Source organism: Larus michahellis, chromosome 14, assembly GCF_964199755.1.
Source record: "Larus michahellis chromosome 14, bLarMic1.1, whole genome shotgun sequence".
NCBI classification, from domain to species: domain Eukaryota; kingdom Metazoa; phylum Chordata; class Aves; order Charadriiformes; family Laridae; genus Larus; species Larus michahellis.
In genome coordinates this window covers 6710623-6733647 of record NC_133909.1, presented here as the reverse complement: position 1 = coordinate 6733647, position 23025 = coordinate 6710623, and the positions used below count along the sequence as shown (strand labels likewise).

General features: G+C 59.7%; 1 protein-coding gene across 4 annotated transcripts; it reads right to left on the bottom strand.

Annotated features, from left to right (window-relative positions):
• Positions 1-1568: 1568 nt before the first annotated feature.
• UNC13D (unc-13 homolog D) lies at positions 1569-22548 on the bottom strand. Of its 4 annotated transcripts, none has more exons than XM_074607438.1 (32): positions 22287-22548; positions 14201-14233; positions 13834-13941; positions 13399-13458; positions 13026-13092; positions 12766-12943; positions 12376-12420; positions 11874-11942; positions 11606-11675; positions 11168-11272; positions 10759-10851; positions 10397-10500; positions 10031-10148; positions 9292-9416; positions 8940-9030; positions 8581-8637; positions 8059-8156; positions 7766-7817; positions 7308-7438; positions 6845-6965; positions 6127-6270; positions 5863-5961; positions 5356-5562; positions 5124-5192; positions 4690-4769; positions 4362-4467; positions 4208-4279; positions 3998-4081; positions 3582-3702; positions 2861-2984; positions 2256-2461; positions 1569-2142 (listed from the first exon to the last, which is right to left on the bottom strand). In XM_074607438.1, exons 2-32 carry the CDS (start codon positions 14231-14233, stop codon positions 2039-2041), a joined length of 3141 nt encoding a protein of 1046 aa, XP_074463539.1. In that variant the 5' UTR covers positions 22287-22548; the 3' UTR covers positions 1569-2038. The 4 variants fall into 4 exon arrangements, with proteins under 4 accessions (XP_074463539.1, XP_074463540.1, XP_074463537.1 ...); XM_074607439.1 differs by lacking the exon at positions 22287-22548 and adding an exon at positions 20510-20538; XM_074607436.1 differs by lacking the exon at positions 22287-22548 and adding an exon at positions 16863-16984.
• Between the last annotated feature and the right edge of the window lie 477 nt (positions 22549-23025).

Genomic DNA, 23025 nt, shown 5'->3' with positions numbered 1-23025 from the left:
AAACTTCAGCTAAACCACCTTGAGTAACGCAGCACAAGCAAAGCAAGGACCCTGTGCCGGAATCTTACTCCTCTGCAGAGCTACAAGGACTGAAACGAGTGATTTAAACCAGCAAATGGCTTCCTTGTGAGCAAGCAGCGCCTTAATCCCTCCTGCTGCGGGTTCGGATGAGCCTGGCCATGGCATATCGATGCCAAAGGAGCTTTCCCCCACCACCCCCCCTCCACCCCCTTCCCACCCCCGCATAGAGGGCTTGGCCTGAACTGACCCAGTGGTTGCTGAGCCCCCCGGGAGCAGCTGGTGCTCCGGCTCCCAGGGGGATGAGGTGATGCTTTAATTCCCCGGGATGCGGCAGCTCCCAGGGACCCGTTGCAGCTCACACACAGCCACCCCCTTGCGGGGTAAAGGCGGGGGTGGAGGGGGTTGGGGGGGGTGGAACAGAGGGAGCTCCAGATTTAGAATTACTAATAGCTGCAGCTAAAAAACAAGCTCCAAAATAGCCAGCAAATATTTAGCAACCAGCCGCCGTGCTGGGCATTTTTGCTGGTACACCTGGGCCTCCCCACCCTGCAGAGCTGCTGCCCACCAATGTCCCCTGTGTGCCCACTGCTGTCATAGAATCACAGAATCACAGAATGGTTTGGGTTGGAAGGGACCTTAAAGCCCACCCAGTGCCACCCCCTGCCCTGGGCAGGGACACCTCCCACCAGCCCAGGTTGCTCCAAGCCCCGTCCAGCCTGGCCTTGAACCCCTCCAGGGATGGAGGAGCTTCTCTGGGCAACCTGGGCCAGTGCAACCTGTCCCCTGTGTGCCCACCACTGTCCCCTGTGTGCTATAGTCCTTGGCCCAGGCTGGGGGCAATGCCAGGGTCCTGCCCGCTGCTTCTGGGCTCTTTGGTTTGGCCGAAGGAGCCACGATGCTCTTCGTGGCTGCCCAGCCTCCAGCAAGCTCCCGGAGTCCCTCCGCTCCAGCAAAGCTCCCTGGGGTTGATGAGATTGGTGGTAAAATACAAAAACACAGAAGAACTGTGCACATTTTAAAAAAGAATAAAAAAAACCAAGCAAACGAACAAAAAAATAAACAACAAAAAGCCCGACCGTCTGCAGAGGGAGGTGGCAGGTCCAGAGCCAGCAGTGCCAGGCTGGGCAGGGATGGCTCCAGCATCACGCAGCCCCGAGGACGCACACTGGGGCCCTTTTGTCATCACCAAACCACCACCCACTGCCCGTCCTAGGAGCCTTTTGCCATTCCTGAGCCAGACCTGAGCTTTACGTGTCTCGTCAGGCTCTTTCACAGACCAAAACCCCAGCTCCGCCGGCTCCATCGCCAGGATGACGGGCACCGGCCGTGCTGCATCCTCAGCCCCGCCTGCGGTGGCAGCTTTCCCAGCCCTTTGATTTATACCTCGGTCTGGGTGGCATTTTGCAGTGGCCTGTAACTCGAAACAACGCTACCTGATGCCCCGCAGAGGAAAACTGCGCGGACGATTCAGCACAGCCCAGCCCTCGCCCAAGCCTCGGCCATTGCCCCAGAGCATCCCCCCGCCCCGCACAGACTCAGCCCACGCATCAGCTTTGTTGCTTTTAATTTAAAATAAGAGGCTTACCCACAAGAAAAAAAAAAGAAAAAGGCAGGTTTGGCCATGGGTTGTCCCCACCCTGAGTAAGTGACGATGGCTGTGCGTCGCCCTGACACAGTGTCGCAGACAGGAGGGCTGGGGACACGGCCAGGAGATGCGGCACCGGGAGGGACAAGCTCGTGGGGACGGGCAGGGACAGCCACACACTTTCACATCCCCCATGTAGTGTTGCTTGACCGGACAGGCGAAGAAATCCCCTAAAATACCGTGTGCCCACCCTCCCCAGCCTCACGGGAGCATTGCTGCCCGAAGGCGGGGGTGAGATGGGTGCGGGGAGGTGCAGGGGGGCACAGGGACCCCCCTCCGTCCCCCAGGTCCCTCTGGTTCCAGCACTGGCAAAACTCCCGGGGTCCCACTGGCCGGACCCTCTCGTTTTGGAACCCTCTTCCTCCGCCTCCCTCACTCTGTCTCCTTGGACTGCTTGGCTCGTTGCTTGCGGAGCTTAACGAAGGCCTGAGCCTCTTTGTCCCCCTTCCTGGACTCCAGCAGCTGGAGGATCTCATCTGCCAGAGAGGAGGGGAGGGATGGTGGGAGATGCTCACCGTGGCCCCCCCTCCCCATGCCACGGGGCCGGTGGGGGCTCGACGGGGCTCAGCCTGGCTGCGGCACCACGTACCGGTGGGTTTGGGGTGGGTGAGGGGGAGGCGGGTCTGGGGCACTCGTCCCGCGTCAGCCTGGTCCTCGTCGTCATCGAGGCCGGGCAGGTGGCAGAGGGGGAAGAAGGCTTCGCCCTCCAGGTCGTTGGCCCCCAGCGTGTCGTAGTCGAACACGGTCAGCAGCAGGCAGGCCCCCTCCTGCCGGCACTTCTCGGGGGGGATCAAGCTGCAGGGGGGGGGATGAGATGCAGGGGACCATCACATCCCACCCCCTTGGTCCTGAAATTCAACCTTCCCTTCAGGGACCAAACAGGGTTCCCCCAGGCGATGCTCCATGGGAAGCCAACCCCACCCCAACCCCACCACCACCTCACTGACACCACCCCACCCAGTCCCTTCAAAGCACAGCCCCCCCCCCCCAGCCTGCGAGATGTAGGTGTTTGGGGTGCCCCTACCCCAGCTCCCACGATGGCACCCCACAGCTGAGCCCCTGGGGGGTGCAGGGGGTGAAATCCCAGGGCACGACCCAGTTCCCGGAGCAGCAACTCCATGGCAGGGGTTTGGGTGAGACATGGGGGAGCTGCAGGGATTGAGGGGGGGCCGGTGGGTGTCAGCCCCTACGTACAAGTCAAAGGCTTCGTCAAAGAGGGGGTGCAGCTCGTTCCTCTTGCACTGGGTGGTCCGGGCCACCACCTCGGGGAACTCGTGCCGGGGCTCCAGGGTGAGCTGGACAAAGGGGTCGCTCGATCCTGGTGGGGTCCAGACATCAGCTCCCGCCAGCCCCAACTGGGGTGGTCGGACACGCTGGGGTGGCTGGGGGGAGTCAGGGAACCCTCACCTCCACCCCCCATCCCAGCACACCCTCCTCTGAGAGTGCAGGAGCATCCCGACCCTGCCCATGTGTGGATCGGACACGGGTGGCTGCAGGGAGTGACCTCTCCTGGAGACCTCCCCAAATGACAACCAACCCGAGAGACTGTCCCTTGTCACCCCGGCATATTTTTCTGTCTGAGACGTGATTTGCACGGTGGAAAAAACCCGCCAGCTTTGGCTGCTGGGTTGAGCTGCACAGTGAAGGCAGCGGGATGTGGGCACAGGGTCCCGCCTGCCACATCCCACTGGACCACCCCAGATGGATGCACTCACCCCCTTCTTCCCCAAATCCACCTCCTTGGATGCAAAAGCAAATCAAGACAGAGTCCCGGTACTCCAAGCACTGCCAGCACCTCTCCTACCCAGGGGCATACGGGGCCCCAGGACAAGGGGATCCCGGGGCGGTTGGGACTCCCCAGCCCACCCACAGGGGGGTCCCAGGGCAGTGGGCTCCCCAACCCACCCCCACCCACCGTTGGAGTCCAGCGGGATGAGGTTGACGGCGTTGAGCACTTCCACGCGGAGTTTCTGCTCCGAAGGGCGGTACGCTGCTTTGATCGTCACGGCCCCGTACTTCTCCGAGCTGGTGTCCCGCTGAGCGGTGGGGTACAAGAATAAGGGTGTGCCTTTTGGCACGCTCGCCGAGGGGATGCCCGGGGTCCAGTGGGGGATGAGCGGTCATTTCGGGATACCAGGGGGTGATGGGCATCCTCTGGGATCCAACTCACCCCCCTCCGGCCCACCTCTGGGGCAAAAGCAGCCCCCACAGCCCCAGGAGCGGGAGGGCGGTGAGGAAATCCCCCATTTCCACAGCGGGCTGTGCCGGGCAGCCTCGCGTGTGCAGGGGTGGGATGTGGGAAGGGGCTGGGGACACCATCCTGGGTCCTACCTGCTGCTGGATCCTGTTGCTGAAGTATTTCTGGATGAGTTTGCGGCTGGTGGTGGAACAGAGGGCCAGGTGGGTGTCCAGTGACTGCGGGGAGGACAGAAGGTGATGGTCAAGCACACGGATGGGTCTGCAGCCTGGGGAAACCCCCCCACCCCTCGGAGAGCACCCAAAGGAAACCCTGGGGACCCCACCGCCCCCAGCACCCCGTACCAGGAAGGCTGCAGTGTGGAGGGTCTCCAGCGGCAGCCCGCAGCCCTCGGCGTAGAAGCACAGCTCCAGGCTCTGGGGAGAAGGATGCGATTAGTTGGCACCCAAACACCCGTCTCTGCCAGGGACCCCCCCCTTTTTCCCCCCGTCCTGGTACCTTCAGGGCACAGTGCAGCTTCTTGTAGCGCTGGGCAGAGGGGACCTGCTGCCCCGCGGCTGCCGACAGCACGGCCAAGGTGTGATGCCAGAGGAGAGTGAGGAGGCTGCGGGGTGAGGGAGGAAGGCTGTGAGAGGGGGTCCAGCAGGGGTGGGTTGGGTTGTTTGGTCCTCGGCCAAGGAGCTTTGCAAAGCCCCAGAGGGAACCGGCTCATCCCGCTGGGCTGAGCAGCCAGCCCCAAAGCGGGATGTCCCCGAGCTCTGGGGGGACACTTCTGCTGGTGACACTGCTGGCCTCCACCATGGTGCATCCCCAGGGCCCCGGTCACCTTTTGAAGTTCTCGTGAACCAGATGCTCGTTGAGATACTGCAGCTCCGACTCCAGAAACTTCATGAGTGGGATGATGGACTGCAGCGAGAGGAGAGGGGTGTCAGGGAGGGCACAGGGGGGGCGTATCCAGCAGGGCACAGCGAGGAGAGAGGCGGGGTGCTGCTGGCCGGAGATAGCAGGGCAGAGCGGGGTCCAGAGGGGCTCCCTCCCACGGTGAGGATGTGGACAGGCTGTGCCCAGTCTGGTCCTGCTGCCAACACGGGCATCAAACGAAGCACATGGAGGTCTGCACCCCATTGCGGTGTGTCCCAAACCCCAGGCATGGGGCAGGGAGAGGTGGGGAAGGGTGATGGGGGCCTTCACCAAGTAGGCAAGGATTATTCATGGCTACCTGAAACAGATGGCCCAGGAGGGACTAGGCCAGCTACTTACGTCCTCAGGCTCCCGGGTGTCATTGGAAGATGAGAGCTCCTGGATGTGTCTGGCGATGCCCTTTTCCAGCTGCCAGTGAGAAATGCACGGAGGCTTTGCCCTCTGCACCAGCCTCCCCATGCCTGGGTCCACCTCATCTCCATCCCAGGAGCACTGTGGGCTCCAGGACCCTTGGGTGAAACCTCCCCACTTTGAGCCAGGGGGCAAGGGGGGGTCAGTGGCAGGTGGTCACCTTGGTAGCCAGGGCTTGTACCACATCCCGGACCTCGTGATCCAGGCAGGAGACAGCGCTGTCGAGCTGGTGGTGTAGCGTGTGCTGGATCTGCTGCCGGTCGATGACGGCCCCCGTGCGCTGCTCCAGCTGCTCCCAGTCCAGCTGCGACGGCAGCTTCAGGACCAGCAGCCGCAGCTGCTTGATGTTGTTCACCACGATGCAGAGCTGAGAGAGGTGGGTCTGCTTCAGGGAGTCCCACACCCCCTAATGATTCCCCACCAGCTCCATCCCCATCCCCATCACTGTCTCCATCCCCATCCCCATCCCTATCCCCATCCCCATCCCCTTTCCGCTCCCCCTGCTCACATCATTTCCCTGCTGATTTTCCAGGATTATGGCTATCAGGGGTCAACTGGCCAACCCAGGATGTCAGCTGAGTGCTCAGCAGCTCATGTTCTTTTTTGCCCAGAAACCACGTCCAAATCCTGCCTGTCCCCAAGCAGTGGACCCTGCCCCGACACCAACCCTGTTGGCCGCTTCGCCCTCGTTCTGCTCGCGCAGTGACAGAGCCTCAGCCCTCTCCTTGATGAGCCGGCAGTACATCAGGGCGATTTTGCACATGTCCTGCAGGATAGAGATGCAGCCAACGGGACTGAGCTGGGCAGCATGGGGACCACCACGGGGCCAGGGGACCCCACCACATCAGCGTGGGACACTGGCCCCATTCATGGACACACATCTCCAAGAGCAGGAGGGGAAACTCCAGCTGCTGATGCCCGGTATACAAACCTCCACGAGCTTCACCATGATCATGAAGGCTTCCTCAGGGTCCGGCCAGTTGAGCTGCTGCCAGGTCTTCACGATCTGGGCGTAGCAGGTGGACAGGTCGACGGTGGACGTGCTGTGCTTGTTGTGCTCCCCGAAGGGCGTCAGCTGGGAGGGCAGAGGAAGTAAATGCGACTTAGCTCATATGGAAAGGAGCCACCCCAGACAGGAGAGCTGCTCCTTTACTCTGGGGCGCTCTGGCCCATCATCAGCTCCATATATCCCGATGTCATCATCCAGTTGCTTTGGAGAGTGGGGGAGATGAGGATGGATGGAGCGTCCTGAGCTCCTCACGTGGGGCTGTGCCCCATCATACTCTAACCCACACTGAAGAGTGCGGCAAGGAGCCCGTGGCCCCATGGCTGCCTTCCCTCCCCTCTTCCTAAAGGTCAGAAGTGAAGGGGATGCTCACAGCATGGCCCAAATGCAGGCTCATCAGCTCACTTGGGCTGCCAGAGAGAGGGAAGGGTCACGGGGACGTGGTGTAGGGCCAGGGTGGGATCAATTGGTCCAGGAGACCACATCCTTTGTCATGCATTTGGGAGAGGAACCAGCCCACTCCTGGGCTGCAAGAGGCACCTACATGGTGGTCTCAATGCTGTGAGTCAGACACAACAGTAAGGCACAGAGGGAGTGGAGTGACCCCAAATGGTGGAGGGCGATGTTCTCCTCCCCGGCTTACCTGGTCCATCTGGACGGCTCTCTGTGCCCTCTCTAGTGCGATGGTGTAGGCCTTCTGCAGCCACTGGGGCACAGCTTCCTTGAACCACTGGTGGAAATTGCTCAGAGCCAGAGGTCCATCCCTGTGGATGAAGGCACCAGCTTCTCCAACTGCACAAGCAACAGCACAGGGCCATCACCCCTCCTTGCTCTCACATACAAGAAACTGCCCCAAGGCAGAGGCAGCAGGTAGCACCGTGCTGAGGCGAAACCTCCCCTTGTCTGGAAGTTGAGGTCTCCATCAACCGCACTCAGAGAAAAACTTGAAACCCTTCTGCTGATGCTCACATCAACACCAGACACCAACAGCCTGCTCTGCCTTGTGTGTAATTAGTGATGTAGGTGAATGGGAAGGATTTGGAGTTCCTCTCAATTAACTGCTTGTTCCTTCACTTTGGCATCTTTCCTCTCTCTGGGTTGGATACCTCTTTGGGAGGAAGTCCTTCATCTGATAGAGCTCCTGCAGGTTCATGTAGAGCTGGAAAAGGCTCTCAGCTGTGGGCTTGGACATACTGCTGTCGACCTCACGCAGCTGCTCCTGGACGTGCTCCGCGACCTGGCAGTGAGCAAGGGAAGGGGGGGAAAGGCTGTTAGTGAGGGTCTGGCCAGGAAGGCTTGATCTGGTAGGGGCTCTCTGGACACATGGGGTGAGGGTCAGCTCAGGGGACTCCTCTTCCTTTTGGGTGGCATTTCAGGAGACACATTGGGTCAAGTAAGCGGATGATAGTCACTTTATGGGCACGCAGGGAAAGATGGAGAGTTTCCCTGGATTGCTCCCTTTCCAGGCTTTCAACAACCAGTTGCCTCCTGAAGGGTGGTCAAAAACCTCAGCCTAGCTTTAGACTTTCGTTCCACACATCCAGAGCAGCCCAGGCTTACTCACCAGGTGCTCCAGCTCCAGGTAGGCGATGGAGAAGAGATTCAGCTTCAAGGTGCTGCAAGAGAGAAATGAGGAGTCAGGAGCCTTCCAGGCCCAGCCCAGCAAACCCAGTCCAGTGAACCCTCCCAGGCAATGCCCTTGCCGTAAGGGCGAGGACAGTACAGCTCTAAGAGGCAGAGATGGGACCACAGATGCTATGTGTGGAGCCCAAGAGCCAAGGAATAAGGCATCAAAGTGCCCTGTTGCTCTTGACCCCAAGGAAGGTGGATGAGGGGGCATCAAGCTCTGAAACCTACTTGATGAAGAATTTATTCCAGATTTTCTGGCACTGCTGGAGATCTCCTATCACCTCCAGGAGAAGTCTGGACAAGGCTTTGCCGTTCTCCTCCATGCTCTGCAAAGGAAAGAACCGCTTGTTTTGGATGCTCAGTGATTTTGAGATGACCTGGGCTCCGTTCTGATCTGATTTATTTCTATGATTTGTTGTCGTGGGGTAGCAATCTATCATTAGATCCACATTAGGAGCACCAGAAAGTTGTCAGTAACATCCATTGCCACCCTGTGCTTGCGTGACTGGGCTGGGGGCCACCTCTTGTTCTCCTGAGCATTGCACCAATGTCTTCAGCTTCAATGCACCTCATCAGCTGCAGGTAATGTGTCTCATGGTATTTTTAAGTTGGAAACCCAAATGCCTTGACTGTATCAGAAAACTGGAGAAGACCCAGCTCAGTCTTGTCTTCCCACCCCCTCCAGGCCTCCCACCCCAAGCCCAGCAAATTGCTTCTTACAATGTCAGAGAGGCAGAGGTGGGAACTGACCTTCACCATGGGCTTGAGGTGCTGCTTCTTCATGTGAAACCACTCCGTCGTGCCTGACTGCAAGAGAGGAGTCCCGGTGTGACGGCAAGGAAGCAGGAGGAGCAAAGCCAGCTCTGTCACCCACTTCACTCTCCCTGTCCCCTGGGGTATGGGCAGGACCCAGCTCCATGTGGTGGGAACCATAGGCTTGGATCACCAGGTTGAAGAGGGGCAGGTATTTTCCCCACCCAGGGTGGTCTATGCTGCTTTGCAGGTGAGGCTGAGGTGCGGGCATCGGGCAGGGGATGGATGAGAAGGGAGAGCCGCAGGGTCCCAAATCCCAGGGGATGGGGAGGGTGAGATCCCCCCAGTCCCACTACCTTCAGCGCCGTGGAGACCATCTGGGGGAGGTCAGGGCTGAGCGTGCACAGCTCGTGGAAAGCCTTCATTTTGCACATCTGGACCAGGACCCTGCAAAGCAAGAAGCTCCGGTGAAACCCGGCATCAGCCTGTCAGAAACAAGTCCGTCTCCCTCCAGACACCCTTCCCCTCCCAACAACATCCCGCCTCGGGGAGCCCAGGATGAGGGACAGGACAGGACAAGTGTCACAGCAGCCTAGAAGGGGGCAGAAAGGGCTTTTGCGTTTTTTTTTAATCAAGAGTATAGGCTTGTCCATCACGGTGGCTAAGCAATACAACCCCATGTGAAGCTGACACCAGTGCTCCACTCACCGCAGCAGGGACTGGAGCCTCTCCTTGGACCTCGGGACAGAGAGAGGGAAAATGATGCGGTACCTCCGGATGAGGGAGACCCCATAAGTCAGCAAAGACTGGAAGGACTCGGCCAGCTCTGCTTTCTGGGGAGAAGGAAGAAAACACATGCTGTCCTCCTCAGCTGCAGACAGACATGCTGCCAGGACCATGGCACCGTGGTGGAGGGAGCCGGTGGCTCCTGCTCCTTTCTAGCCTGCTCCAGGGATGGGAAAACCGCCTGATGCCTTGGGTGTTCTCTCCCTGGAGGGGCTGAACTGAGCTTTGCGCTTAAACATCATGCTACGCATGAAAAATCGGGAGCCACAGCAGGGTGCAGGGATGCCCCGGGAAAACAAGCAGGAAAAGTAGGAAATGGGCCGTATTTAAGTTTTGCAGGGGGTTGTGATTGAATTGACGGCAGCGATGGAGGAGGGGAATGTCGGTGCAAAGGGTAAGGGCTTCTCTGCGGAGAGGGGGAACAAATCCCCGTGGCAAAGGGGCTCCCTGACCTGTAGGTTGTCCTGGTCCCCGCAGCTGGTTCTCCCCAGAAATGCCCTTCATCTGCCCCAGCACCCCTGCACCCCACAAGCTCCTGCCCTTCCTGGAACATGGCGGGGGGAAAAATGGGCCTGGGAGCCAGGAGGAGGGGCTCGGGGCTGGGTGCACGGGGCACGTTTCCCTGATCTCTGCCCCCAGCGTGGTGCCAGAGTCCCCTCACCTGCTCTGGCCTCAGGCGCTCCTGCACCCACTGGTACTCGATGCTGGTGATCTGGTGGAGCAGGCAGTTGCTGTTGAACTCAAGGCTCTGGTAGAGCTTGCTGTACGCCAGCCACTGCCTGGGGAGGAGGGAGAGGCTGGGCTGAGCCCCCTGGGGCTGGCGGACACCCAGGGGCCAGCGTGGGGCTCCCCCACCCACAGCAGGACACGAGTCTCCTGGTGCTGCTCGGGGCAGGGGGCAATACCAGCCACGCTGGGCTCATGGGAGAGACCGGCTGTGGTCAGACGGCCCCAGGGAAGGTGTTGGAACCCGTGACCCCCCCCTCTATGATGCTGCGCCATGGCTCCCCGGGCATGGGGTACTCACGCCATGACCTGGTGGAAGTCGGAGAGATCCTTCTGCGTGGCGTGCAGGTAGAGCACGGTGCTGGCATGCCGGCTCAGCTCCCCGTCCCAGGCGATGCTGCCGGCCTGCAAGGATGCAAAAGGAAGGTGACATGTCCTGGATGGAGCCAGCTGGGCTGAGCGAGGAGGGGGACAGGCACCGGGGTGGGGTGTGTTTGCAGGACTGTGGGGGCAACGGGTGCCCCGTAAGGGTGCCAGGCACAGGCAGGCATCACCACAACCCCCCTCCCCCTCTCCTTGCAGCAATGTGTCAGGCGTGGTGGGCTCCAAAGGAAGCCCTCACCCCAGCCCAGCTGCTGGGGAGCTGCGTCTCCCCCTCCGTACCTTGTGTTGAAGGATCTCGTAGGACACCAGCTGCTGCAGGAGGTGGCGATGGACAGTGTAGCTCGGCTGCGTCCGGCTGCTCGTGGTGGCCCTCTGAAAAGAGACAAGGCATAGGTGCAATTGCCATAACTTGCCTGAAGGCACAGGGACGCAGTCGGAGTGGGGACACAGGAACCCAGAAAGCGTGAGGCCAGAGAGCCCCGTTTGAAGCCAAGCCAAGGGGTGCAGGTGCACCAGGAGCAAGGTCCCCATGCTGGCACGGAGCTCAGGGGAGGATCAAGATGGTTTCCAGCAGGCGCAAACCCTGGTGCTGGCACCTCTGGTCCTAGGGCAGGGATCTGTGACCTCAAGAGACAGCTGCCCTGTCCTGCCAAAAAGGAAAAGGACCCCCTTCCCCGTCCCCTCCTACCTTCTTGTGAGTCAGCAGGAACTGCAGGTGACACTGTCCCCGGTTTGGGTACGTCTCCGTCCGCGGCTCCAGCTGGTACCACTGGTCATCCCAGCAGTGCAGGTCCTGCAGGCACAGAGACAAGGGTGAAGCCCTGGGCAGCCTTCCCGGGTGAAGGATCCTGCTCAGGGACCAGGTCCCACTGCGTTAACGGGGCAGGAAGACCCTGTATTGGATAACTCTAGTATAGGATTAAAAATAAAAGATGTATAATCACTGAGCGAGTGTGTTGGAGTGGCTGGGGCACCAAACTGAGGGACCTGGCATCACTTTGTGGCTCTGAGCCGGGATCCTGGGTGAGTTGGTGCTGCCTTGGAGATGGGATCCTGCCCGGACCCCGTGAGGTTTAACCGGTGCGTGGGGAATCGCACGGAGGAGAGGATGCACCGCGGCGCTCACCTTCAGGCGAAGGACCACGTTCCCCAGGAAATCATCCTGCCCTTTGTCTTTGCGAGCATCTTTAAAGATCCTGAAAGGCACGAACGAAGGAGGGGGTGAAAAGCTTTCCTGCGGCCGTGACCCAGCCGTTGTCGGGGCGAAGCAGGGCGATGCAGTCCTGACACCCACTCGCCCTCCTTCCAAAGGCAATTTTTAAAATCCAGCAGGCAAATCAGCATTTTCCAAACCCTCTTTCCTCGGCAGCCGTTAAGGCCAGGCCAGCACCCACCGTTTGAGGCCGTGGAGGTCCGTCAGCTCCCCCAGCTTGTGCCGCACCGACTCCACCACGTCCGAGTCCCTGCGAGGGTGGGCAGCGAAACCCACCGCGGGGGAAAGGAGGAAATTCAGGAGACGGCAAAACATTTCAGGGAGCTGCAATGACGGTGGAGAAGGGAAGGTGATGGGGAGGGGGAATATATCAGGACTGAGGCCACCCCCAAAACCCTCCATCCAGCCAAAATCTGCGAGCCCATGGCTTCTTGCCATACATAAAATCAGGGCTCAGGATCAGCCCTGGTTGGGCAAAGGAGCCTGGGCGCTCTCTGCTCACACACTGGTCGCATCCTGCTCCAGCAGAAAGTCATGGGGAAAAGGGTCCCCAGCTGGTTTCTGGGGCTTTTTAAAGGGTGCAGGTTGAAGGACCACCCCAGAGACCCCCCCCCGCCCCAGGAGGCAGGACCCCGTGCAGGGCCGGGGGTCAGGGTCGCTGGCCGTGGGGTTCTGCCACTCACCACATGTCCAGGTGGAAGCTGGCCGTCTCCGTGTCTTCAAACTCCCTGCAAGGCACCAGCGGGATGCTGTTACTCGCGCAGCATCCAAGGGACTGGCAGCAAGCAGGCAGGACAGCTGGGGACTACAGAGGAGACCCCAGACCGCCCCGCACAGCCTGGGGAAATGGTGGGAGACCCCCAAGGGAGGGATTTTTACCGCACTTTTGTTTTTCACCTCGCTGGACCTGCTGCACGGGTCAGGCAAGAAGCCGGGCAAGCCCCAGTGGGCATCAACCCGGCAGAGCTCTAGCTCCCAGTCGGGGCGAGTGGTGAACCCCCCCATCCACCCCCGAGAGCCCTGGGCACCCCCTCCAGCCCCCCGAGGAGCAAAGCTAAGGCATGGCGGATTACAGGATAAATGTCTCGTCCCACACTGGGCTGAGGGTCTGGCTTATGACTTGTGTGCGATGGATCTGGTCTTCTGGGATGAGGTCTTTGACCACAGCCTTCATCCGCTTCTTGTGGTCATGGTGGGCCGGTTCCTGGCTCTTGGCCTCGATGCCCAGCAGGCAGTACGGGTCGCTGAACCCTGTGAGGGGGAAGCGTGCGAGTCCCCGTCGGGAGCAGCGGCTGTCCCTTTTCCGATGGGACACTCACCCGTCTCCACTTACCACTGACGTCTTTACCCAGAATCCCCTTGGCTTCCTTCACGGTTGCTTTCAGGCAGAAAATTGGGCTCTGGAAGAAAAGGAAAAAAAAAAAACCCCACAACTTATTGTGGAGTCACTGACACCACGAGGAAGGATGTGGCTCGAGGAGTCACTAACCCCATGAGGAAGGATGGGGCTCGAGAAGGATTGCGTTGTTGTCTGCTGCTCATGCCAGCAAACAGCTCCTGAGCAACACCCCCAGCAGAGCCCAGGGCGTCCCAAACCCCAGAGCCCGGACACAGGGACCAGGAGGCACCGCAGCCCCCCAGCATCACCCTGATGTGGGGACCCCCTGGGCCGCAGCATCGTGGGGAGACGCCGCCTCACTACGTACCTCCAGTTCCTTGACCTGCTGCATGATGATGCTGTGCTCCTCCGCATCCATCCCGAAAGCCTGTTGTAGATATCGGGGCCGGTTAATGGTGGCTGGAGAGCAGCCAGGGACTTCCCTCCCCCCGTCCCGGGAGCCAGCTGCAGCTCAAAGGGAGGGGAGAGGAGCAAAGAGCTCAAGAGAACGGCTGGAGACCAGCTGAAAGCTCTTGAGGGAGAGCCTTCTTCCCACCATCCCAAGCCTAAGATAAATATTTCTCCCTAAAGGTAATATTTCCCAGCCACGGGCTGTCCCAGCTCTCCAGCTGGATGCTGCTGCTACATCTTTTAAGGTGGCTGTTAAAAGCTCCCTCCAAATGGCCCCCATCTCCTTTAGCCGGGAGGGTGGACGTGTCAGGGGACAGGTTTTGGGGGCCCTGTTGGAGAGGTGGGGACCCACCTTTTGCACGTAGGCATAGAGCTCCTCAGCATCCGCGACGTGGTGATGCTCAGGCTTGCCCAGGCGATGCCGGATGGTGTAGAGGACCTCCTCGTAGAGCAGGGCCAGCTGCAGAGGGGGGTGCCGACACCTCGCACGGGGCCAGGCCACCGGGGACTTGCTCCTTGCACCCCCCCAGGATTATCAGGGTTGTTCTCCCCCGTGAGGTCCCCGCGCTGCCCCCCTCCCATCATCCAGCCCTGCCCAGCCACCTCCGGTTGCCCCCGGGGAGCATCTTCAGGAGCTGAGCCATATCCTCAAGCCCCAGCGGCACTGCTGCCCCCCTCCAGCGCCACTAAGGGAGACCGTGGCAGGACCACGCTCGTACCTCTCTCTTGGAGAACCGGTGGGACAGATCCATCTGCAGAAAGAAGAGAAGCAGGGAGGTTTCCCATTAGGTCTCATGGTAGAGGGTGGTTTTAGGAGGAAACCATGGCCGGGCAGGGCAGCTGGGATGGGGCAGCATCACCCACAGCCCATCAGGGTGGGATGTCCCAAAGGATGCTGTGACACCTCACAGATGCCCAATGGCCAAGGGACCACTTCCACCATCACGGCAGCACAGGGGCTTCACCCCCAACCTCCGTAATTGAAGACAGGGCAGCGAGGATGGCAACAGCAATTTGGGGTGACCCATCGGAGGCTTTAAAAACCAGACACCCACCTCTCGCCCCGCAGAGCTGCTCGCTGGCCTGGCCAGGCCCAGCAGGACCAGGCTGCAGAGCAAACCAGCCAGGGGAGAAGGCAGGTGGCCAAAGCACAGGGAGGAGCTGCAGGCTGGGCAAGGCGGCTACGGGCAAGGAGACGCCGAAAAGCCGTCGGGATTTGTGACTTGACTCCCCTTGCTAGAAAGCAACACGAGCGCTGCTGTGATTGTGCATTGATCAGTGTTGAGCTGAAGGTCCAGTCCCCATTTGAAGGATGACCAGCAATAGCATTTACTTTCCAAAAGGCAATTAAATTAAATCAAATTAAACTTATGATGAGGCACAGCTTGGTTCCAGTAGCGCTCAGTGCCGGGGCTGGCCGGGGGGGTCCTGCTGCCTGCACAGCCCCCATCATCCCCTGCCTCAAATGTCACCTCCCACTCATCCCAGCTCTGCATGGGTCCGGCTGGGAGATCAAACCACTTCTGCCAAGAAGACCCTTTTCCCTGGCAAACCCCAGCTCTCAGCCCTTCCATACCCCCGTTCCCTCCCCGACGCCGAGGCTGAGCCTGTCCTGCATCTGCTTCTCTAACCACGGTCTGGATTCGGCCGCCAGCGTGGCTGAGCAGCCCCTCCCTGCCGCCGAGCCTGGCTGGGTGACAGTGGCTTTGCCACCGCCACAAGCCGGGTGACGCAGCCAGCAGGAGGGGAACTGGTGCCCCTGTGCCATCCGCTGCGGCTCCCGGTGCCGGAGCCTCTTGGGAGCCCAACGGGACAACGCCAAAAAAAAAAATAATGACAATTTTCAAAACAAGTTTGGCCCTTTCTGTGCCGAGGGGCGCACGCCGAGCATGGCCCCAGCTCAGACGGACCAGCCCTACCTGTGGGTCAGCCCGGGCCCCAAAATGACCTTAGAATCCCCCTAATAGAACAAAAAAAAAAAAAACAAAAAACAAAAAACAACAAAACAAAACAAACAACCAGCCCCGAGCTGGAACATTAACATTTGCTTATGGCAAATCTAGGGCTGGCATAATCCCCCCGCCATCTGGACTAGATTCAACTCTGCCGCCCCCGGCCGCTTTAACCCTCGAGCTGCTTCTCTCCCACCTGCCTCCATCTCCCTTCTTTTAAGGGCTGGTGGGTGCCAGGGGCGGCGGTGGCTCTGCAGCCCCTGTGAAAGGGGGACCTGCTGCACCCAGGAGGGCTCCTGCCTGTCCCTGCCTGCTCCTGCCTGCTCCTGCCCAGGGGATCCCCCACATTCTGCTGCATGGCGGCCCCATCCCAAATCCTTCAGCATCCCCGTGGGCAGCGCTGCCCCATAGCAGGGTCACAAGCACAGAAGGGAGAGAAAAAGGACTTTATTTCTCTGCTGCTGTTACTTACGAGCAAAGCACAAAGAACAAAGCACTTATGAGCTCCTGGCCCAGCAGTGGGGTAGCGCCAGAGGGCAGGGGGAGGAATTGCTGTTGGTTTTGAGGGGGGGGGCAGCTCCCTGTTGCTCCCTTCTGGCATCGGGGACGGCTGCTGCGGGACCCGCTCGGTGCTCGCCCATACGCGCACGGGACTGGTCGAGCTAAAGCTGAGCTGAGCCACCAGGACGTGTTTACTGCTGCTAATCCCCACGCCAAGACCCCAGCTCAAATCCAGGAGCGGTGCTTAAATCCGCATCCGGATACAGCCACCGGCATCCCCCCCCGCTCCGTCAGCTGCGGCGGTGTCACCGGTGCAGGAGGCCAGCGTGGCTGCGGAGATGGTGGCACTTAGGAGGGAGGGCAAGTCCCTCGATGGGGGGACACCACCAGGATGGATCATCCCAGGGTCCAGCGCAGGGGATTGCGCCCGCGTCCTCCCAGCAGTGCCGGGCAGAGACGAGCAGGGCTGCAGGTCCCATCTCCACGGGGGCAGACACGGGGACGCCATCTGTCTGGCCACTGCAGAGGAAGTCGGTTGGGTTGGGTTGGCCGAGAGCAGGGCTTTGGGGGATCCGCTGGCAGCAGGGAGCCCCGAGAGGCTGGGAGGCACTGGGAAGCTGTAGCCGAGCTAAGAGGGGACCCTCAGGGCCGGCACAGAGCTGCCGCCGGCCCCGCACACAGCCTTTGGGCGCACATTTGTATGGGTATGGTACGCCCCCACCCCCACTCCTTCCTTGCCCTTGCAAAGCATTCCGGCCAGGACATGGACTCTGTCCCTTTTCTCTCCTTTTATAAATCTCTCCCTTTTACAGCCTCAGCACCCACCTCCGCACCCTGGGGTCCCTGGGGGACAGATGCCCTGACCCCCTCCCTGCGGCCATTGCATCCCCAACACGCTCCCCAGCCCCCCGGAGTCAGGGCCACCTACCTCGGGGCTCTCCTCCCCGGGGAGGGTCCCCGCGGGGGTCTCGCCAGCAGCATCCATCCCGGGGGGAGGCTCAGCGCGGAGCCGGGGAGCAGCTGCAGCTCTTTCTGTCGCTGCCGCCTCTCCCCCTCGCTCGCATGCTCGAAGGAAACCACAGACCTTATCTCGCCATGGCCATTTTGACAAGCGGAAACGTGCGCAGGGCTCCTTCGAGAGCAGCACGGGGACGCAGGCGCCCCGGCCCTGCTTCACACCACCCCGTCGTGCACGGGCAGCCCCTCGGCAATGGGGACCTCAGGGCAGAGACAGGACGGGAGCAAAAAAGTGTCACGTCTAGTCCCTGCTGTTATTTATGAGGAAGGAATTGGGAGCAAGTGGATAGAAATAGTCCTGAGAAGGCAAAGCCCAGCAGGGAAAGGGGGTGGTGGGGAGGACGGGTGGCGGCTACACGGAGGATCTGGGCTCCCACGTGTATTTGGGATCCATCGTGCCCTGCGAGCGCAGATGGGGACCCTGGCATCTTCAGAAGTCCTCTTCAGCCCAGGGGGATGGAGGGGATTTGAAACCCAGTGCAAAAGCTGCAGGGTGGGAAACGCCTGTGGCACCCAGGGGCATTGGACAAGGGTGGGCTGAGAACGGATGCAGTTAGCGCACGTGCCGGGAACAGCCCCGGGAAAGGGCACATGGCCCTTTTCCCAAACGGGCTGTCCGGGCAGAGCTGGTTACTGAGAAAAAGAGCTGCAGGAAATGGAGTTAAAAAACTTGTGCTTTACTGTCATTCTTTCATTCTTGTAAACACTTTATCTGATTGCAACTCCCAGGGCAGTTGCCTATCGCAGACCGGCAGCAGCGCCCGCCCCTCCGAGATCCCTATCGAAACGCCTGCGCTGGTGGCAAAGCGGGGAGCTGCAGCCCAGGAGATGACCCAGGGACGAGCTGGTTTGCCCCTGGATGTTTAACGTACTTGCACACAGAGCTGAGAGCAGCCTCTGGCTGGGGTTCGGAGGGGCTGTCGAGCTCCACGAGCTCAGCGGACGGACCCACAGCCCGGTTCCCTGCACACAAGACTCGCCTGTCGCTGCTGCGGCTGCTGAGCGCCCATGGGCTCTGCAAAGCAGGGCCGTGACCGCAGCTAACACGGCACTCTCCGTCGAGGGTGGTTTTTGTCTTTCCGGCCTTCCTATTTCTGTCCCCCAGACACTCCTGGAAGCCGTAAGCAAGACGCTGCAGATGCAACACGGGGTGGCGGGGGCAGAGGCTCCGCGTCGGGGTCAGCGATGCTGTGTAGCCTGCCAGGGATTTCTGCTTAATCCAAGCGGGAAATCATGACCGCGGAGACTGCACTGGAAAGTTTGCCCCCTTAACTATTGTATGAGGCATTGCAAAGAGATGACTCCAGTAGCGTGGCGGTCCCTGCGTGGCGGTACCCTGCAGGGTACCGGGGTACCCTGCAACCCACCGGGGCTGCAGGAGGATGCTCGCAGCAGCATCCCTGTGAGAGGATGCGGGGGGAAGCCAGTCCCTTCCATCCTTCCAATCACCTAGTCCTTTAATTAAGGCAGGTTGCACTGTTTTAGCTGCTTTAGGGGAAAGACAACTTCCCTTTGCCCTGAAACCACGTGAGAGCAGGTTATATTGGCAAAAGCGGTTCCCTGAAGCTGAGGGCCCAGGAGATGGGAAAAGAGCTGCCGGCGCCGGCAGCGGGGCGATGTGGGGGTCAAGTTTTCTTTATGCAGGTCAGCCAGCACGGGACCGGGGCTGTGAGGGCACGCAGCCCACCCACCGCGAGTTGCCAGGGGCGGGGGGATAGGGGGATGCCAAGCTAATCCACGGAATGAAAATCCAGAGGTACGGCGAGACACCGAAAAACTAAAACCCGTCCCTGTCCTATCATTCAGCCTTGTGCCCTGAGGTCTGAAAAAAGCTGCTTCTGCTCTCGCCCAGGTCAGGAGGGCTCTTTTGTAACCCTCCCCGGGCACCAGCGCAGGAGCCCGGAGGAAATGGGCTTCAGCATCACTTCCTCTGGGCTCCCCAGTTTGGCCGTGGAGCCGCCTCCTCGCCCCGTGCCTGGAGCGTCCGTCCCCTTTGATGGCAGAGACTTTCGGAGATGCTTGCCCAACCCTGCCAGCCTCAGCCTTGGCTTTAACCAGCCTAGCATTCGCTTCACCTTGGGCAAACAGTTTAAAAGCATCTCCTCCCTCGCTGATGGAGGGGGGACACAGCGGAGGAGCTGATTTCTATCCCGCATCCCTCTCCCTCGACACACACAAATGCTGTTTATTGATCTGGGACGTCAGCGCCGTGCTCCACCGCAGAACGCTGGCAGCGGGAAGCAGAGATGTAAAGCGCGTGATGGCATTGGAGGATGATTGCTGGCCTCTCTGCCTTTAGCTTCAATTGCAAAAGCAAAATCTGGCCCAGCAAAGAGCAACCCCAGAGAGAACGGCAGGACGCAGACGCAGCATCCCCTGAGCTGCTCACACCTTTCGCTGCTTCTTGCCAACGAAAAACAATGGGTGTCAAAGAAGCGTCTCCCACCTCAACCAGCACATAGAGAACAACTGGCAAAAACTTAGTTAAAACCCCAAATCTGCCTCCCTTCTCCTTGCAAGGCTGAAGAAATAAAATCCACGCCAATCATAAATATTGCTAAGCATCAGGCGATCATTGTCCAGCCAGGAGCCGGTGGCCGTGCTGGGGTTTTGCAGGTTTTAGAGAGGAAAATTTTAGCTTTGGTGTGGAAGTGTCGGTTAAAAAGCGCTTTCCCCAACAGTTCCCCAGCTGGTCGCCCCATTGCTCGGGGCTGGAGCCGCTCAGGCAGAGCCCGGCAGGGTGGGCAGCGCGCGTCCCCCGTCAGAAGCCAGCGTGGTCCCCAGGGAAGGTCTCTGTGCAGGGCTCGCGTGGCTCCGAGCCTCTGTGTCTGCAAAGGGAGGGTTATTTGGTGACCCTCTTTCAACAGCAGCAAATATCCTTCCCCCCCCTCCCCGGGTTTTACCAGCAGCCGCCTGCTCCACAAAATACCGGTGGCAAAAATCACTGAGCTCAAATAACCTCATTGTATTTGCAGCTCGAACTACTTCTTGCCCAGGGAACAATAAGAAAAGCCCTATAAAAAGCAGCTCCGGAATTAGCACAGATTTTGGGTTAGTAGAGACAATCCCAATAAACCCCACGCCCCAAACCGGCAGCACAACCGGGCGGCACCTTGCAAAACATCCCAGACACCCCAGGTCAGGAGCTGTAAAATGACTTTGTTTTCCAAAGGTCAACATTCCCTAAAATAGCCCTCCCTCCCCACAACATCAGTCTGCCCCCCGAAAGAACTAGCCAGGGGCACGTACCACATCATATATACACAACGTAGAGTGAACGCAATATAGAATAAACCCCTCCATTCCTCTTAAGAGCAACTCGTGGGAGAGGAAAAGCCTGTTCCTTGCAGGCTATAGGGCTGTACCCCTGTGGGGTCACAGGCTGCCCCCGGCATAAATAAAGTCCACAGTTCACCCATTACGGGGTTATAGGTGCTGCTGAGAAAACAAATCTCCAAAGAACACGCATTATCGCCCTTTTTAAAGGATTTTCCCCTTAAAGGAAAACTCGGTACAAAAGGACCCTCGGCAAGCATTAATAGCAGTTTATCTCCCTACCTCTTGGCTTGATAATCCTGGAGCCGCAGCCTGCCCTCACCCCCTTATCTCAATCTCTCGGGCTGGAAATGGGCAAATAGTCAAAAAATTGATTTCGACATGTCCCTCCCTCACTTCTCCTTTTAAACACAGGGTCCAATGACTCTGCAAAACCAGGCTGCGCCTGCCCGAGTTTGGCAAGGCGTATGGTAAATGCACAAGGTGGAGGAAAGTGGTTTCAAAATGAGAACAGGGACAGTCCTGCTCCTCCTTCCTCGGGGCTGCCTGGCCGGGGCATCTCCCCGGGGAGCTCCAGGTGCTCCGGGACCAGCGATTTCATACCCGGGAGGGACGTCAGTCAGTTCCCTTCCTTGTCTGCAACGGAGCCTTTTAGTTATTTCTGCCCTGACCCCCCCCCATCCTTCCTTCCCAAGTGCTTTGAGTGACCTAGCGAAAAGCAGTGGTACCCGGGAAGAAGAAGGGGGGGACACAGCACCCCCCACCCCATTTGGCACATCTTAGAAGGACATCAAGGCAAACCTTGTCCTTCTGGGAAGAGCAAAGGGGACTTCCAGCCACCCACGTGGGGCAGGGCGGGTGTGAAAGCTGCCTTTTCCCCGGGGTGGGAGCACAGGTTGGGCATGGGACCCGCTGGCTCCATGGCAGGGGTGTGAGGATGACTCCGGCTGCGCTGCTCACGAGGCAGTCAGCACCCCGGTCACCCTGGGGGGGCTTCACTGGCCACCCCCCCCCTCAGCTGCGATGCCCAGCTCTGCTCGGAGCAGCTCCAGCTCCTCAGGGTCCGACAGGGGAAAGCACGATGTGTCCTGCCCGCCCTGGCCCCGCTGTCCCCCCGGCACCCAGAGCTCAGGGCTGACCTGCCCAGGCACCGTCCCGGCTCCAACGCCGCGTCTGGCTCCCCGCACGGCAGCACAAGGCAGGGGGAGCACAGCCCCCCCCCGGCAGCAGCCTGCCTCGTCCTTTAGGAGGTCACAAACTTCACGCGTTGACCTGGACGCCATTCGTTTGGCTTTCGGCGCCCCATGACAGGCTTTAAAAGGTTTTCTCCATCACTGCCACGTGCTACCTGCACGCAGCAAATATTTCATCCACCTGCCTCTCCTGGAGAGATGAATTCAGTGTCAGCTGCTGGATTTATCACCCCCCCACCACAGGGCCGGGGCAACGGCGTCTCTCACTGCAGGAGCAGGAAGGGGGACACACACACACACAAATGTCAAGGTCATTTCATCCGCTAGTTGGGGGCACTGAGTTCAGTGTGCGGGAACTGCTTGAGCTGAGGAGGGACCAGGGTGGGTGCCCGTGAAGCCGGAGGAAACTTGGGGGTGACACCCAGGTACCAGCCATGCCCCACAGTACACATTAAGGACCTTCGTGCCTATCCTGGAGCACACACAACAAATTACTGACCAGTTTCAGCACCAAAATGGTCCCACCATGGTTTCTCCACCACCACCTGTCCCCACACACGTGTCAAAGCCCCCTGAGGAGCCCACCAAGCCCCATGGAGCCACACGCTTGGACAGTGGGAGGAGGCTGCAGGGCCGAACCCCTCTCACCGCCCCCAGATCCCAGGCAGACACACCGAAACACGGAATACTGTTGCAGCCGATCCGTGCGGCGGGGAGGGCGACCGTGTGCCAGCCAGAGCCCAGCCCTTACGGAGCAAAGTACATGGAAGAGGAGGAGGAGAGGCTGGACTTGAGCAAGGGAAAGGAAAGGTTTAGAAAGGTGGGATTTGACGAATTGAGCTCGCAAAAGGAGTCCAAGCCGATACCTTTTGCTCCAGTATCTGGAGACCGTAGGAAACGTGTAGGAAATGGCAGGCGGGCGGCTGGGAGGATGCAGTGGAGATGGATCCCGGTCCGTTTGCACCCTGAGATCCAGCAGTCCCCACTCCTGCTCGCCGTTACGTGGGTCTCTTCCCCTCCCGTTCTGGCCTCTCTCGGCGGTGGCGGAGTCACAGCCCTTGCGCGAGGAGGGTGCTGAAATACCAGTTTCCAGTTCAGTCTCATGATGGCAGCTCCTCGAGCTGACTCACGCAGGAGAGCAGACGGGTGAGTAATACCCAGTACGGCTGCAAAGAAAACCCTTGCCTAAAATGAAGATCTCCGCCCTGCATTTCATACCAACCCACAAGAAAACCCACATTTGTCACTTGGGCTTACTCGTACAGCTTTAAACCTGAAACCGCCTCTTGATCACAGCCCGTCTTAGCAAAAAACATCTTCTAATACCAACCTGGCCGTTGCTTATGGCTGGAGGTGCCTGCGATGTGACCGCATCGGCCAACGCGAGCCGCTCACCGGCGAGGGCTGGCCCCGCTCCCGGCTGCTCCGCCAGCAGCTGGGTCCAAACTTCACCTCCTGCCACCTCCAGCTCGCAAAGGGAGCCGGCGCTGCAAGCCCGTAGCTCATAAATCACGGTGTCCGTCATGGGGCAGAGATGCAATTTGACCGTCTGTTGCTTGGAGAGCGGTGGGGAGCCCTCGCCGTCCCCAAAGACACACACACACA